Raw genomic sequence first — 14271 nt, 5'->3', positions numbered from 1 at the left:
AGTTTGTCTTGCTGGCCTTCCCCTTTCTAAAGCTTCCTTTTTACGGTTATAACAGTAACTGTTAACAAGACACACTTAGGGTACATTTCAAAGTTTTCTTTCCCTTTCCTCAACAGATTATAATCTAACATTGTAAGAATAGGCACACAGTTGAAGAATTGTGCTTTTTATTTCCTTATCCAGGATCGAGTTCAATATTCTTATTTTTCTTTGTTTGCAAAGATTTTTTAAAAGATTATTAAGTCGGCAGTAACACGATTTAAGTAGAAAATTTCTTGTAAAAAATAGTTAATATACCTATTTTCCTCTTTCTCTTCCACCACAGTAAATAAACGTTGTCAGAAAACTGTAACATGGAGAAAGGAAGTTACCAGAAACTTCCGCAGAAAAGCAAATAATGCTTATTTGCCCCTTTATCCCTACTGAAGCATTTAAAAGACGTACACTTAGTCACCACAAACCAGCTGTGCGCAGACACTTAGGCTTTTGTCTGCTGTTTCTTCTCCCAGCCCCGAGTGCCCAGCCACTCAGGATGCCCAAGGATGAGCCCGCACAGCTGGAAGCGACTGGGAGGCCCTGGTCCTCACCCCCAGGGCCCGGGGGCCTAGCGCGCTGAACCCCTGAGTGCGGCTGCCCGCGAGCCTCAGGGCTGCCCAACGGTCTCTGACCTTGGCCGTGCTTCCAGCGCCCCGCCCAGCGATGTTCATACTCCTTGCACTGCTTGCTGAGCTTGGAGGGCTGCACGCCCTCCAGGGTAAGACCGCGGAGCCTCGACTTCCTTCTCCCTCCTTTGGCTTCTGAGCAGGCCTGGGCTCTTCCTGGGGAGCAATTCCTGTAGCTCTGGGACCCCTACCGCCCCTTTCCCGGATTCCCTGCCGGTGCTTTCCTCCCACACCCCACCCCTACGCCGCCCACCCCCGACCAGGGCAGGGGAAGGAAGATGTTAGCCAAGGAGTCCACTCTCTGCTTCAAGGGTCCAGTGTCTCAGCAGCTGAGGGTCTTTCTGGCTCACCCACTCTGTGGCCAGAGGATATACGAGGTTCGCCACTGCCCTGGATGTATTCCTCAGAGACGCGAGAGAAACAGGTCCCAACGCGGTTATGGAAACGAACAGGATGGTCCTATAGAACTGCAATGGCTAATTTTTGTTCACTTGTTTGTATCTTAGCCATTTTCAGTGTGCCATTGAAAATCTATTGAAATCTGTGGACCAAGAAGGAGGGTAGACACATGTAGATAAATTGACTTACAATTGTGGACCCCACCATGGACTCAAACTTAAGAACCCATGCTTGACTCAGCACTGTTGCAAAAAAATCCCATTTTCTTTCTACAGATTCTGAGGGAATGTTCCTGTATGTCACAGTTCCACAGAAGATGAGGTCGAATGAGAGTGAAGATTCAGAGAAGCAGGTGAATGATCAAGGATATTAGTTTTATAATTTAAAAGTTTAAGACGATTTTTCTTTACCTTTGTATTGAATCAGATCCTACTGATTTGTATTTACTTGCAAAGCAACATATTTTCATTGCTAACTCCTGTGCCCTTCTCATCATCTCTCAGGCTCTTCTGACCTGTTTGTTCACAATTTTCAAGAAATAGTAAACACTCTTCAGGAATCACACTGGTAGAAAAAAATAAATATTAAATAAGCATGACAATGAAATTTATGAAAAAAAATTATTAATGGCCACTGTTAAAGTGACAGAGAAAATGGTCTTGAGCAAGATTTAGACCTGCAAGTTTTGACCCAGAAGCATCAGACTTATTAGAAGTAATGGCCAAAGAAAAAAAAGAAACGGAAAAATAAAAATGTCACATTTGCCTGATTATGATGAAAACATTGTCAGTAAATAAATATTAACTGGAAAAAGAAGTTGAAAAGTGCATACCTGCTATTAAAAACTGATTAAATTGAAGACACTCCATCTTGAATATTTTCTTGATTAAAATACTTCAAATTGGCATAATTATAATGTTTTAGATTACAAACTAGAAGTCACAATACAGAGGTTTAGATTTTCATGTGGCTAAAGTGGTGTGGTCAATATATAGAAACCCTGAGAAAATTTTTTCAGTTTGAAGGAACAATTTTTGAAATAAGAGTAAGTAAAAAAATTAAGACTCCATTAACTCTATTTTGACATACAGTATTGGAACCTATCACGATTCTCTTCTACTACTGAATAACTGTAATAAAAATTAAATGTGAAATTGTACTTGAAACTCACAATAAAATAATTTCCTTTAGAGAAGTATTTTCATATACTACTCTCATTTAATTCTCACATTAACCTTTTGAAATATTACATATATTTTCTTATATATATGAGAAAGAAGATTACAAATGTTCAGTTAAGGGAGTCAAAGTTATAAGTTTAGGACATGGAATCTAAACTTTAATTTATGACTCTGATTCCATTATAAATAAACTGCTTTCTGTTGAAAAACTGTTTGCATAAAAGTTTATTTTCTTTTTTTTCTGATTTACTTTTGTTTGTATGTATATTGTCATTGCATGATCACTTTAAACTTCAAGTTGTTTACTTCAGTTATCACAATGATGCAGGACATGAAGTGTTTTGAAATCTCTGTATATTTCACTACTGGTAATTGGTCTGTTCATATTTTCTATTTCTTCCTGGTTCAGTCTTGGGAGATTGTACCTTTCAAAGAATTTGTCCATTTCTTCTAGGTTGTCCATTTTGTTGGCTTATAGTTGTTTGTAATACTCTCATGGTCCTTTGTATTTCTATAGTGTCAGTGGCAACTTCTTTTTCATTTCTGATTTTATTGATTTGGGCCCTCTCCCTTTTTTTCTTGATGAGTCTGTCTAAATGTTTATCAGTTTTGCTTATCTTTTCAAAGAACAAGCTTTTAGTTTCATTGATCTTTCTATTGTTTTTTTTTAAGTCTCTATTTCATTTATTTCTGCTCTGATCTTCATGATTTACTTCCTTCTACTGACTTTGGGTTTCTGTTCTTCTTTTTCTAGTTGCTTTAGGTATAAAGTTATGTTGTTATGGTCCATTCATCTACGTGTCTGTTTTTATGTTGGTAAGATACTGTTTGATTACTACAGCCTTGTAATATTGTTTGAAATCACAAAGTGTGATGTCTCTGGCTATGCTCTTCTTTTTCAAGATTGTTTAAGCTATTAAGGTTCTTTTGTGGTTCCATATACATTTTCGGATTGTTTTCTCTATTTCTGTGAAAAATGACATTGGGATTTTGATAGGGATTGCACTGAATCTGTAGATCACTTTGGGTAGTATGGAAAATTTTACAATATTAATCCTTTCAATCCATAAACACGGAATATATATTTATCTGTGTCTTCTCTAATTTTATTCATGATTGTTTTTTAGTTTTTAGTGTATACGTTTTTCACCTCCTTGGCTAAATTTGTTCTTAAATGTTTTGTCTTTTGATGTTATTGTAAATGGTATTGTTTTCTTAATTTTCTTTCTGGTAGTTCATTGTTAGTATATAGAAACACAACTGATTTTTGTATTTTGATCTTGTGTCTTAAAACTTTACTGAATTCATTTATTAATTCTGATAGCTTTTTGATGTAGTCTTTAGGGTTTTCTATACATGAGATCATGTCATCTGCAGAGATAATGTTACTTCTTTCGCCTCTTTTGTTCTCTCTGCTCCAGGAAAGCTCCCATAACTAGGTGATTTCGTAGCCAGTTCCTCTAGTGGCAGCTGTGTAAGGTGGGGCACTAGATGTGTGGACAAATTTCATTGAGGGAGAAGCTGGAGAATTAGCTTTATAGTTGGGATGAGTCAGAGCGGGAAAGCACAGGGAATTTCCTCACATCTGTTCAAGTCCCCAGATGACTACTATTTATGTACCCTGTCAGCTCCCTGGTGCAAGCTATTTAGAAGCTCAACCCTCAAATAGCAGCTGAGGAAGTATGCGCTCAAACCCTTAACACAGAGACGTTGGGACCCTTGTGTCTTTTCCTGTTCCCTCTGCCCTAAGCCCAGGGAGATAGTCCTTGGAAGTGCTTGCACTTCTGTATAAAAATCTTCTCTTAAGATGAATCTGGGGAATCTGTGAATGCTGAGCCCCATCAGGTCTCAGAGCTAGGTGGTATGGGATCCAAACCTTCAGGTGGCAGCGTTAAAAGTTGAGGTTCTATAGCCAATATGTTATAATAAGTAGAAATGGAGTATAGCCTTTAAAAATTATGAATCACTATATTGTACACCTGTAACATAATATTGTACATCAATATACTTCAATTAAAAAAAAAGTTGAGATTCTAGATGTGTAGACAAGGTCCTCTCAGGAAGAAACTGGAGACTTGGTTTTATTGTTGGATTGAGCCTGGGGGAGTAGTCAAGGGAAGTGCCCATCGGCCCTTTCAGGCTCCTGGGAGGATCCCTATCAGCACCCACATGTAGTCTGATTAGAAGCTGGACCCTCAAGCTGCAACTGGAAAAGTGTGCAGTCAAACTCCTTCCAGGGAGGAAGTAGGAGCTGGGTGCTTTTGCCTGCTCCCTCTATGATGCACCCCAGGGGGGAAACTATGGGACGTGCTCATGCACACATTTTAAAACTGCTTCTTTGTTTAATGGGGGACTGAGGAATCAGGGATGTCAAGTCCCAGTGGCTCTCTGAACTAAGTTATTTGGAAACCAGTCCCTTGGGTGGCAGCCTTAAAAGTTGTGCTGCTGGATGCCTGGTCCAAACCTTTTGGTTCTGAGGGACATATTGAGAGTTGGGGGTTCCCTCCTGATTGTAAGCACTTTGCCAGGGGTGGGTTTTATGGTGAGTGTGTGTATCAGCCTTTCCTACCCATTTTCACAGTGGGTACTTTCTCAGTCACCCAGTGCTGAGGAGTCACTCTGCTACTTTCTGGATTTCTCTCACAGGGCATCAATCCATGTGAGGCTTATATTTGGTGTATCTGTGGGAGGATGATAAGGCAGGAACCTCTTATCCTGCCATCAGACTGATTTCATATCCCTGTGTATAATAGTTTTTGACTGGATTAACCTTGCTAATTTTATTTGGTTGATTGCTTGATTTTGTGGTTTTCCTTTAAAATGTGCTATACTTTGTTTTGGCAGGCAATTAAGTTACTTATGAATCAGATGGACAATTTCATGCTGCCTTGTAATGTCTTTAGGATGAATGTTTAGAGGGGCCCTTACTCTAAGATTAGTTTCTCCTTAACACTAAAATTTGACCCTTCTGTGGATCTCTGGTGGATGGCATGAGTGTTCGGTGACATTTTTCTCCTCTGGTTGATCAGACCTTGAATATCTCCCAGCACTATGTGAGCTGTGGGTTTTATTCCTCAGCTCCCCAGTTGTCCTTTGCCCATGGTGTTGGACAGACCCTAGTTTAACCCAGTGATTTCTACCATCTGGTGTTCATGCCATTGAATAAGTTCCACCTATTGTTACCGACCAGGGTTCTTGGCCTTCCCCAATCAATAGAAATTGATCAGAGGCCAGACCAGAAATTCAGGCAAGGCTTTACTGGGGCCCCTGCTGCAGCAGAGGGGAGGGAGAACAAACAACAAGTCCCCTTTCTCGCTCACTCCAGGAGGTGGGGCAAGCTTGTTCCTTATATGGGGTGAAGGTAGGGGTGTGTCCATGGGTCAGGCCAGAGCGAGGGCTTAGGTGTTTTGCCCACCCCTTAGGTGGTGGTGTGTGCAGGGTGCATGCTCAGTACCGCGGTTTTGCTCCCAACACCCTGTTTTTGCTCCAGGCTCTTCAAAAGTGGCAGCTGGAATTTGCCCCAACTAAGGCATACACACAGTTTTTTTTTTTTTAACATCTTCATTGGAGTATAATTGCTTTACAGTGGTGTGTTAGTTTCTGCTGTATAACAAAGTGAATCAGCTATATGTATACATATATCCCCATATCTCCTCCCTCTTGCGTCTCCCTCCCACCCTCCCTATCCCACCCCTCTAGGTGGTCACAGAGCACCAAGCTGATCTCCCTGTGCTATGCAGCTGCTTCCCACTAGCTATCTGTTTTACATTTGGTAGTGTATATATGTCCATGCCACTCTCTCACTTCGTCCCAGCTTACCCTTCCCCCTCCCCATGTCCTCAAGTCCATTCTCTACATCTGGCATGCAGTTATTTTTAGTCCCATACAGTTTCTTTGTATTTTGTTGCTCCAGGAGAGGTGTATCCAGGATACAGGATATCCAGGTGTATCCTTTGCACTGCAGCAAAGGGTTCCAGGTCCCAGCCTGTCTCACTATGAGTGTGGGAAGGACCTGTGACTTCCTTCCAACCAATAGGATATGGCCAAGTGGATGGACGTACCTCTGTTGATCACATTGTGTTAAATGGCAAAGGTTGGATTTCAAGCCTACGTTGTTCTATTACATAAAATTCAATTTAGCTAGACACTTTCTCACCCTCCTGATGATCTTATAAAAGCAACCTGCTTTACTGTGTACTGTGTACACTTCCTGTTCCTGGCTGCCATCACGTCAAGGTAATTAGGACCATTATAACTTAGTCCCTGTAGTGTCAGAGCTCGTAGTGCTGGAGCTGCAGCGTTCCTCGCTAGCTTCATTCTCTCAGGTCTGTTTTCCTCCCAGTTTATGTGTGAAGCATTGCAAAGTGGCTCTAGTGTTTGTTAGTATGTATATATGTATTTATAAACTTGCTATTGTTTCATTATATTTGGTGCAGAATGTAAGCCTATAGCCATGCCTCATTCATTTTGGCTAAGGATGATATATGTTTTTTCTAAATATAAACAATTAAAATCTAGTATTAATAAATGGTACAAATATATTTTTTTCAAAATATCGTTTTCATTTATTCTTTTCAAAAGCCATCCCTGCAGTAAATTTAGCACCCTCATCCTGAATTTATTAGAAAAATTTTAAATTTTTACTATTTAGAACAAGAAATTCTGAAGAATATATTCTTTTTTAAAATGGATTGGGTGAGTCTTTTTCGACTTGAGTGAAAAATACTCTTTTACTTTATATATTTCTGATTTACTAAATCGTCTTTATTTGCTTTATTTTAGGTGACTTATATCATTACAATTGATAAAAAACCATACACTCTGCATCTCAGAAAACAGTAAGATATGATTTTCCCTTAAAGCTGAGAATTTACTTTTTAAAAAATGTTTTTGTACACTATTTAAATTCAAGAATGCAGTGAAATGTAGGCTGTTTAATTAGTCAATTTTTCAGTTTAGGATTCATTAGGTCTTGAATATTAAGTCTATGAGAACTTTGCATTTGTATATTCCAGCTTGTTATTTTCAAATTAAGAAATAAGTTACGTATAAATAAGAGTATAAAGCCATTGAACCCAAGAACTGCAAGTTGTGTATCAAGTATATCCGATGTGAAATCAAACATGTGTATATATCATGTGGTTATTGGTGGAAAATTGAACTAGTGGCATACTTTGTATGGAGGTATTAATTATATATGTATTTATTTTTAACAACTTTATTTGGTAAATTATATATATATATAAAATCATAAAACTCTCAAATGTATAATTCAATGATTTTAATATAGTATTACAATTATCAACCATAAATCAGTTTTAGAACATTTCATTCCCCACTTAAGACCCATTGTGCCATTTCATATTTAATCCCTGTCATCAGCCACTACTCCAGGCAACAAGCAATCTATTTCCTGTCTCTTAATTTGTGTTTTCTCAACATTTTATATAAATGGACTCAAACAGCCTCTTCTCTGCCTACATCTTTGAAAACATATACTTATCACAACTGCGTTTTGTCTGCCTGCATCTCTGTAGTTGAACAAGCCTGGAGAAAATTGTCCTCACTTAATTCACGACTATTCTCTTGTAATTCATGATCGTTAAACTCATGTCGGTCTTTAATGCCGCTACCATTCCATTAAAAGTGTTTTTTGATAGGATCATCCAAGATCCTCATGTTTCTAAATGCCAGTTATTTTTTACTCTTCATTTTTCTTGACCAATCGGCAGCATTTTGTATAGCTGAGCAGTGTCTCCTCCATATAATAGTTTCTTCATTTGGCTTCCAGGATACCGCAGACTCTTGTGTTTAACTCTTACCACTGTGCTCACTCTTTCTCAGATTTTGTTTTGTTTGTTTGTTTGTTTTCTAGATTCCTCCTCATCTCTTCAGTCTTAGAGTACTCCATGGTGCTATTCTTTTTTTTTTTTTTTTTTTTAATTTTATTTTTGGCTGTGTTGGGTCTTCGTTTCTGTGCGAGGGCTTTCTCTAGTTGCGGCAAGCGGGGGCCACTCTTCATCGCGGTGCGCGGGCCTCTCACTGTCGCAGCCTCTCTTGTTGCGGAGCACAGGCTCCAGACGCGCAGGCTCAGTAATTGTGGCTCACGGGCCTAGTTGCTCTGCGGCATGTGGGATCTTCCCAGACCAGGGCTCGAACCCGTGTACCCTGCATCGGCAGGTGGATTCTCAACCACTGCGCCACCAGGGAAGCCCAATGGTGCTATTCTTAAATCTTGTTTGTTTGTTTGTTTTTTCCCCTAGCTATACTCAATCACCCAGTTATTTCATCTACTCCTATGGATTTAATACCATTTATGTATTGATTACTCCCAAACTTGTATCTCTACTTTATTCCTCTCCAATGAACACCATATTCATTTATTTGACTATTTATTTGATAACCAAGAGGTTATGAGAATTCTCATATTTAATGTGTCTAAAATGTACTTCTGATCCTTTTCCAAAATTTGTCTTTCCCACAATTATCTCGGTAAATGGCACCTCTACTCTTCCAGTTTCTCAGAACAAAAATGTTAGGGTCATTCTTGACATCTTTTTTTTTTTCTTTTGTTTTCCCCCCACATCCAATGGATTATTAAATCCCATGCGATCTGCCTTCAAAATGCATCCAGAATGGGATCTCCACCGCTGCTGCAATCCTAGCTCAAGCCACCGTCATGTCTTGCCTGGATGACTGTAATAACCTAGCTGATCTCTCTGTTTCTGCTTATTTGTCCTACAGATGGTTCTCAACACAGCATTCAGTCTGATTCTATTAAAATGCTGGTCTGACCCGTCCTCATCTGCTCAGACTCTTCCAATGGCTTCTCATCTCGGTGACACCATCTCTTACTGTGGGCTCTTGTCTTCACTCCACGCTTCACCACAGGCACTGCCCCCAGATATTCTTTGTAAACACAAAACATATCTCTGCCTCAGTGTCTTGGCATTTTCTCCTTGCTTTGTCCAGAATAACATTTCTGTGCAAATCCAAGTGGCTTGTTTTCAGGTCTTTACTAATCAGTTCAGTGAGCCTTTCCATGCCATCCTGTCTACATTTGCAACCAACCTCCTGCCACCCTGGGCCTTATTTATCATCACCTAACGTACTAGCCTATGTGTCTCTCACAGCCGTGAAGACCCGTGGTTTTCTTTTTTGTTTACTGCTGTATCCCAGTGCCTCGAAGAGGATCTGTCAGATCATTGACAATCAGTAAATCTTGTTGAATGGAGACATAGGCAGGCACACACACGAATATCTGATATGGAGGATTCAAAGTCTATTCCAGTGTTAAGAAATCCTAAACTCTCTGAGACACTAGTTCTATGAATTTACACTGTTATGGCATGCTAAAATTACTCTAGTTAAGGAATATTATTATATGAATCATGTATGTCACTGTTATTTTTATTATTTTAATGTTTATGTTCATAATAAATTCATGATTCAACCAGTTTTTTATTTTTGTTTTTCTTAGCTCATTCGTATCCCAGAACTTTTTGGTTTATACATATAACGAAACTGGATCTTTGCATTCTGAGTCTTCATATTTTAAGGTAAGACCCAGGTGTCTTAGACATTTATTATCACATGTTTCCTTATTGAAGTGGACATATTATTACCATTGGGGTATATTTGTTCCATGTTGGCAGTTTCATACAATTTTATTCCACATTCCATGTATGATAGAGATGAAATCCAGACCTAGAGAACACTCATGGGCACCTAGGTGGTACAAAGTAAAGAGAGTTGTCAAATACTTATTTTCCTTGAAAATCAATTTTAATTAATCTGTATGATACACAATCTTATTATTTCCAACTGTTTTAATGTTTTGAATATTTATAATGTTTGCCAATACACTTTTATGCATAAATAATTTATTTATTTGCCACTCTGTACTGTTTTTCAGATGCATTGCCATTACCAAGGATACGTTGCAGATTTTCCAAATTCAGTCGTGACACTCAGCATCTGTTCTGGACTTAGGTAATAGCATTTTAAAGGCTATTTATACATGAACACTTAGGATATACTTTAAAATGAAACTTAGTGGCTGCAAAACACAAATCTGGCATATTTAAGGAGAATTCAAATCTGAACGTTTTCTTCATGATGGCCTTACTTTTATTAATAATATTAATATTAATAAATGGACCTTAGTCGTGCCAATTGAAATGAAATCACTCAAGGGAATCCTGACTGGAGATATTTTCAAGATATTGAGCAGAAAGAGGTAGATGCAGTAAAACAAAACAAAACAAAACAAACACCTCCCCCCACCCAAATCCTTTAGAACATCTCCCTAGATGTTATTGTTGTATTATCTATCAGTTATCTGGGACAGTTATGGAAAATGACATTAATTAGTTACTTAGCTAAGCACATATTGTATGCTCTCAGTTTAGGTGTACTTGGTATCAGACGTAAAATGACTAATTGAGAAGGTACCTCAGAGGTAAAAGGGCAGGGATAAGTGATTTTCGTCATTGATAGTGGCAGGAAGAAGGTGGTGAGTTTATCAGATGAAGACAGGTCCAGAGCAGAGCAAAAAACTCTTCCTAACTTCCTTTTGCTTGCCTGATTTCCAGAATTTACTCATATCAACTCAGAAAACTGACATTCTCTGAATGTGGTTTTCTTGCATATTAATCTTTTTAGATCTCCACTCTATATATCCATTTTCCCTTATTCTAACCTCTGTAAGAATAGGAACTTTTTATTCTTGGAATTCTCAACAAATGTCTTGGTTCCCAGCAAATACTTGGCCTTAATTAATACATCTTGAATGAATGTGACTACTATACAGAAAATACAAAATAACTTTTCAGTATATTTTGTTTTTTAAAACATGAGAAAAACTGACGCAGATGTGGTTACTCAGTTACTAATGGTAGCTGAGAAAAGGCAGGGAAAGAGAGTGGGTTTAATACATGTACCTCACTATGGTTTCTCATTTCTTACAACACTTTGGATTATAGGTCTGATGGGATCATATGCAGGATTTTTATATCACTGCTTTCTAAATATTCAGGGGATTTCTTCAGTTTGAAAATATCAGCTATGGAATTGAGCCATTGGAATCTTCAGCAAGATTCGAGCACATAATTTATCAAGTGAAAAATGACAATCCAGATATGCCAATGTTAGCAGAAAATTACAGCAATATTTGGCAGAAAGACCAGCCCTATAAAATCCATTTAAACTCACAGGTAACTGAGACAATTCGGATGTTATGATGCACTATAAAATTACTTCTGTAGAATTGTGTTAATCATGAAAAGGAACTACTTAGCTGTTGAGAAGTAATATAAAATTTGGTATCTTTTTTCTACAGCAGTAAATGAAACATCCATATTCCATCTAAAATACATGGAAATATGCAATAATGTGTTTCAAGCTTGTTGTATGATGTATTATGTAATATTTCTTGTTTTCCATTTTTATTCCAACAAAAATGCATGTTACTGAATAAAATTTAGGAATATAGGAAGAATAGTTACCACTACCCTGGTAAAATTACTTTTAATATTTTGACATATAGCTTTATATACTACTGGGACATATCTTTCTAGAATACTTAATCATTTGTATATTAGTAAACTCTCTTAATTTACTTGTAGGCTGAATATAGAATTCTTTCTTTCATCACTTTGAATATTGCAGTTCACCATCTTTTGGACTCCATGGTCTCTGATGAAGAATCAAATATTATTCATCTTATTGAGGATTTCTTGTACATGATGAGTCCCTTCTTTGTTGATTCTTTCAAGAGCCTCTGTCTTTGCCTTATGACAGTTTTCTTATGATGTGCCTTTGAGTGGATCCCTTTGAGTTTATCCTACTTGGAGTTCATTAAGCTTCTTGGTTGTTTAAATTAATGTTTTTTCATCAAATTTGGGAACTTTTTGGCCATTAGTTCTTTGAAGATCCTTTCTGCCCTTTTATCTATCCCCTCACTTTCTGTTACTCCCATTATATGCATGTTGGTGTGCTTGAAAGTGCCCTACAGGAACAGAACAGGTTCTGTTCATTTTTCTCCATTCTTTTTTCCTCCTCTTCCTCTGACTGTATAATCTCATCTGACTTTAAACAGGTACAACAAGGGAAATCTTTGTGGTGACAAAATAGTTTTGTATCTTTATTGCAGTGCTGGTTATATAAACATACACATGACAATATGATGTAGAAATATACACATACACACTGTACCAGGTCAGTATCCTGGTTTTGAAAACATACTATAGTTTTGTAACATGTAACCACTGGGGGAAACTGAGTGAATGATACATGAGATATAGTGATCTTTTTTGGCAATATTCTATGATTCAATACTTATTTTTTAAAAATGAACACAAAGTTTTACAAAAGGAAATAAAGATAACCTATTAAAAACGAATGAATTTTGAAGTTCGTTTTATTGAAAGTGACACCTGACATTATGGTGAATAGTATTATAAGTTCGTTTTAAAACATAGGTATCAAAGTTACATTTTTTGTTTATTATTTTGAAAATAAGAATATAAATTTGGAAAGGCAAATAGGATAAAAACAATGCTGTTATTAAAATATGAAACCTACTGTGCAGAAACATACTCGAAATTGGTTATGGTGCGCACATAATTTATAATTATACTCAATCAAGCTGCAATGCAGAAGACATGGTTGTCAACATTGACTTATATTTTATACAGGCACAGTAAGGGTAACCAAAACACAGAATACTTTTAAAGTTAATGTTGAACACAAAGGAAAAAAATCAGCATCTCAGTATATACATATATAAGATGCAGGTGTAGTTTGCTTCCCTGTGGAAATATAAACCTAGGCTCTACCGTCAAGTCCAGTTTGTTTGTTTGCTTGTTTATTTATAGTAAGCTATTTTATGACAGACCCAATCTTTGTATCCTCCTTACTCTTCGATTTAGTTACCAATACACTTGGATCAAGGAAGAAATTTTGGTTTCTTTAAAATATCTGTGTGTGAAATGGTACCTCAATGTGTTAGAAATATAGCTCATGTAGAAATTACCATTAGAGTACTAAATGACGATGTAGTAAATTGTTGATTCATAGCTGACTGACTTGGCACAATCAAGGATTATTACCTCATATCAAGTAGGACACACGGCCTATGCCATGGAGCTACAGAGCTATTCACTTTCTCTTACGCAGTATTAATAGTGAGTACCTAGACTCCCACCTTACGCTATCAGGCTCCCTGGGATTCCTTTAAACCTGGAATCTGTTTTCAAGTAAAATTTCTGATTTACAATTAATTTATATTGTTAAGTCCTCTTGAGGGTTTTATATGCATCCCTTTTGCTTCCTTTACATGTCACTCTCTGTGCTTAACAAATTCAAAACATGTTAACATTTGATAAATTCTCTTTTCAGGAAAAAACTCTTTTAGAACTATTACCCCAGTATCTAGAAATGCACATTATAGTGGAAAAAGCTTTGGTAAGTCAAACTCTCCCCTCCTTCCCTCACTCTCTCTTTTCTTTCTTTCTTTCTTTTTTCTTTCTTTCTTAAATCTTAATGTTTTATTACTATCACCTAGAGATCATCAGCTGAAATGTTAAAACTTTTCTGAGTATTAAATTTATGAAACCAATTTATAGAAATGTTTAATATTGTTAGCTGTCTTACAGGTTCCTAAATTAATATTTCTAATGATCATGGAAAGGTACCTACACTCTTTGCTAAATGTTGATAGAAAATTTAAAACACGGAATTGCCGATTTGGGGTAATTTACCTTTGAGACTTCAGACATTTTTATTTATTTAATTTTTTTAAAAGAGATTTCCCTTTTTATTTTTTTAATTAATTAATTTATTTATTTATTAATGACTGCATTGGGTCTTCGTTGCTGTGCGCGGGCTTCTCATTGCGGTGGCTTCTCTTGTTGTGGAGCACAAGCTCTAGGCACGCGGGCTTCAGTAGCTGTGGCTCGAAGGCTCTAGAGCTCAGGTTCAGTAGTTGTGGTGCACAGGCTTAGTTGCTCTGTGGCATGTGGGATCTT

The 14271-nt window shown here is 37.3% G+C and overlaps 1 protein-coding gene across 1 annotated transcript; it reads left to right on the top strand.

Moving 5' to 3' along the window:
* Positions 1-699: 699 nt before the first annotated feature.
* Positions 700-11484, top strand: LOC133081336 (disintegrin and metalloproteinase domain-containing protein 18-like). The gene is made up of 6 exons (XM_061177443.1): positions 700-754; positions 1337-1413; positions 7025-7080; positions 9723-9801; positions 10158-10234; positions 11280-11484. The coding sequence occupies exons 1-6, from the start codon at positions 700-702 to the stop codon at positions 11482-11484; spliced, it is 549 nt and encodes a 182-aa protein (XP_061033426.1).
* The last annotated feature ends 2787 nt before the right edge of the window (positions 11485-14271 follow it).

Source organism: Eubalaena glacialis, chromosome 20 (genome assembly GCF_028564815.1).
Source record: "Eubalaena glacialis isolate mEubGla1 chromosome 20, mEubGla1.1.hap2.+ XY, whole genome shotgun sequence".
NCBI classification, from domain to species: Eukaryota; Metazoa; Chordata; class Mammalia; order Artiodactyla; family Balaenidae; genus Eubalaena; species Eubalaena glacialis.
The sequence above is the reverse complement of the archived record's forward strand: the minus strand, read 5'-3'. Positions and strand labels throughout refer to the sequence as shown.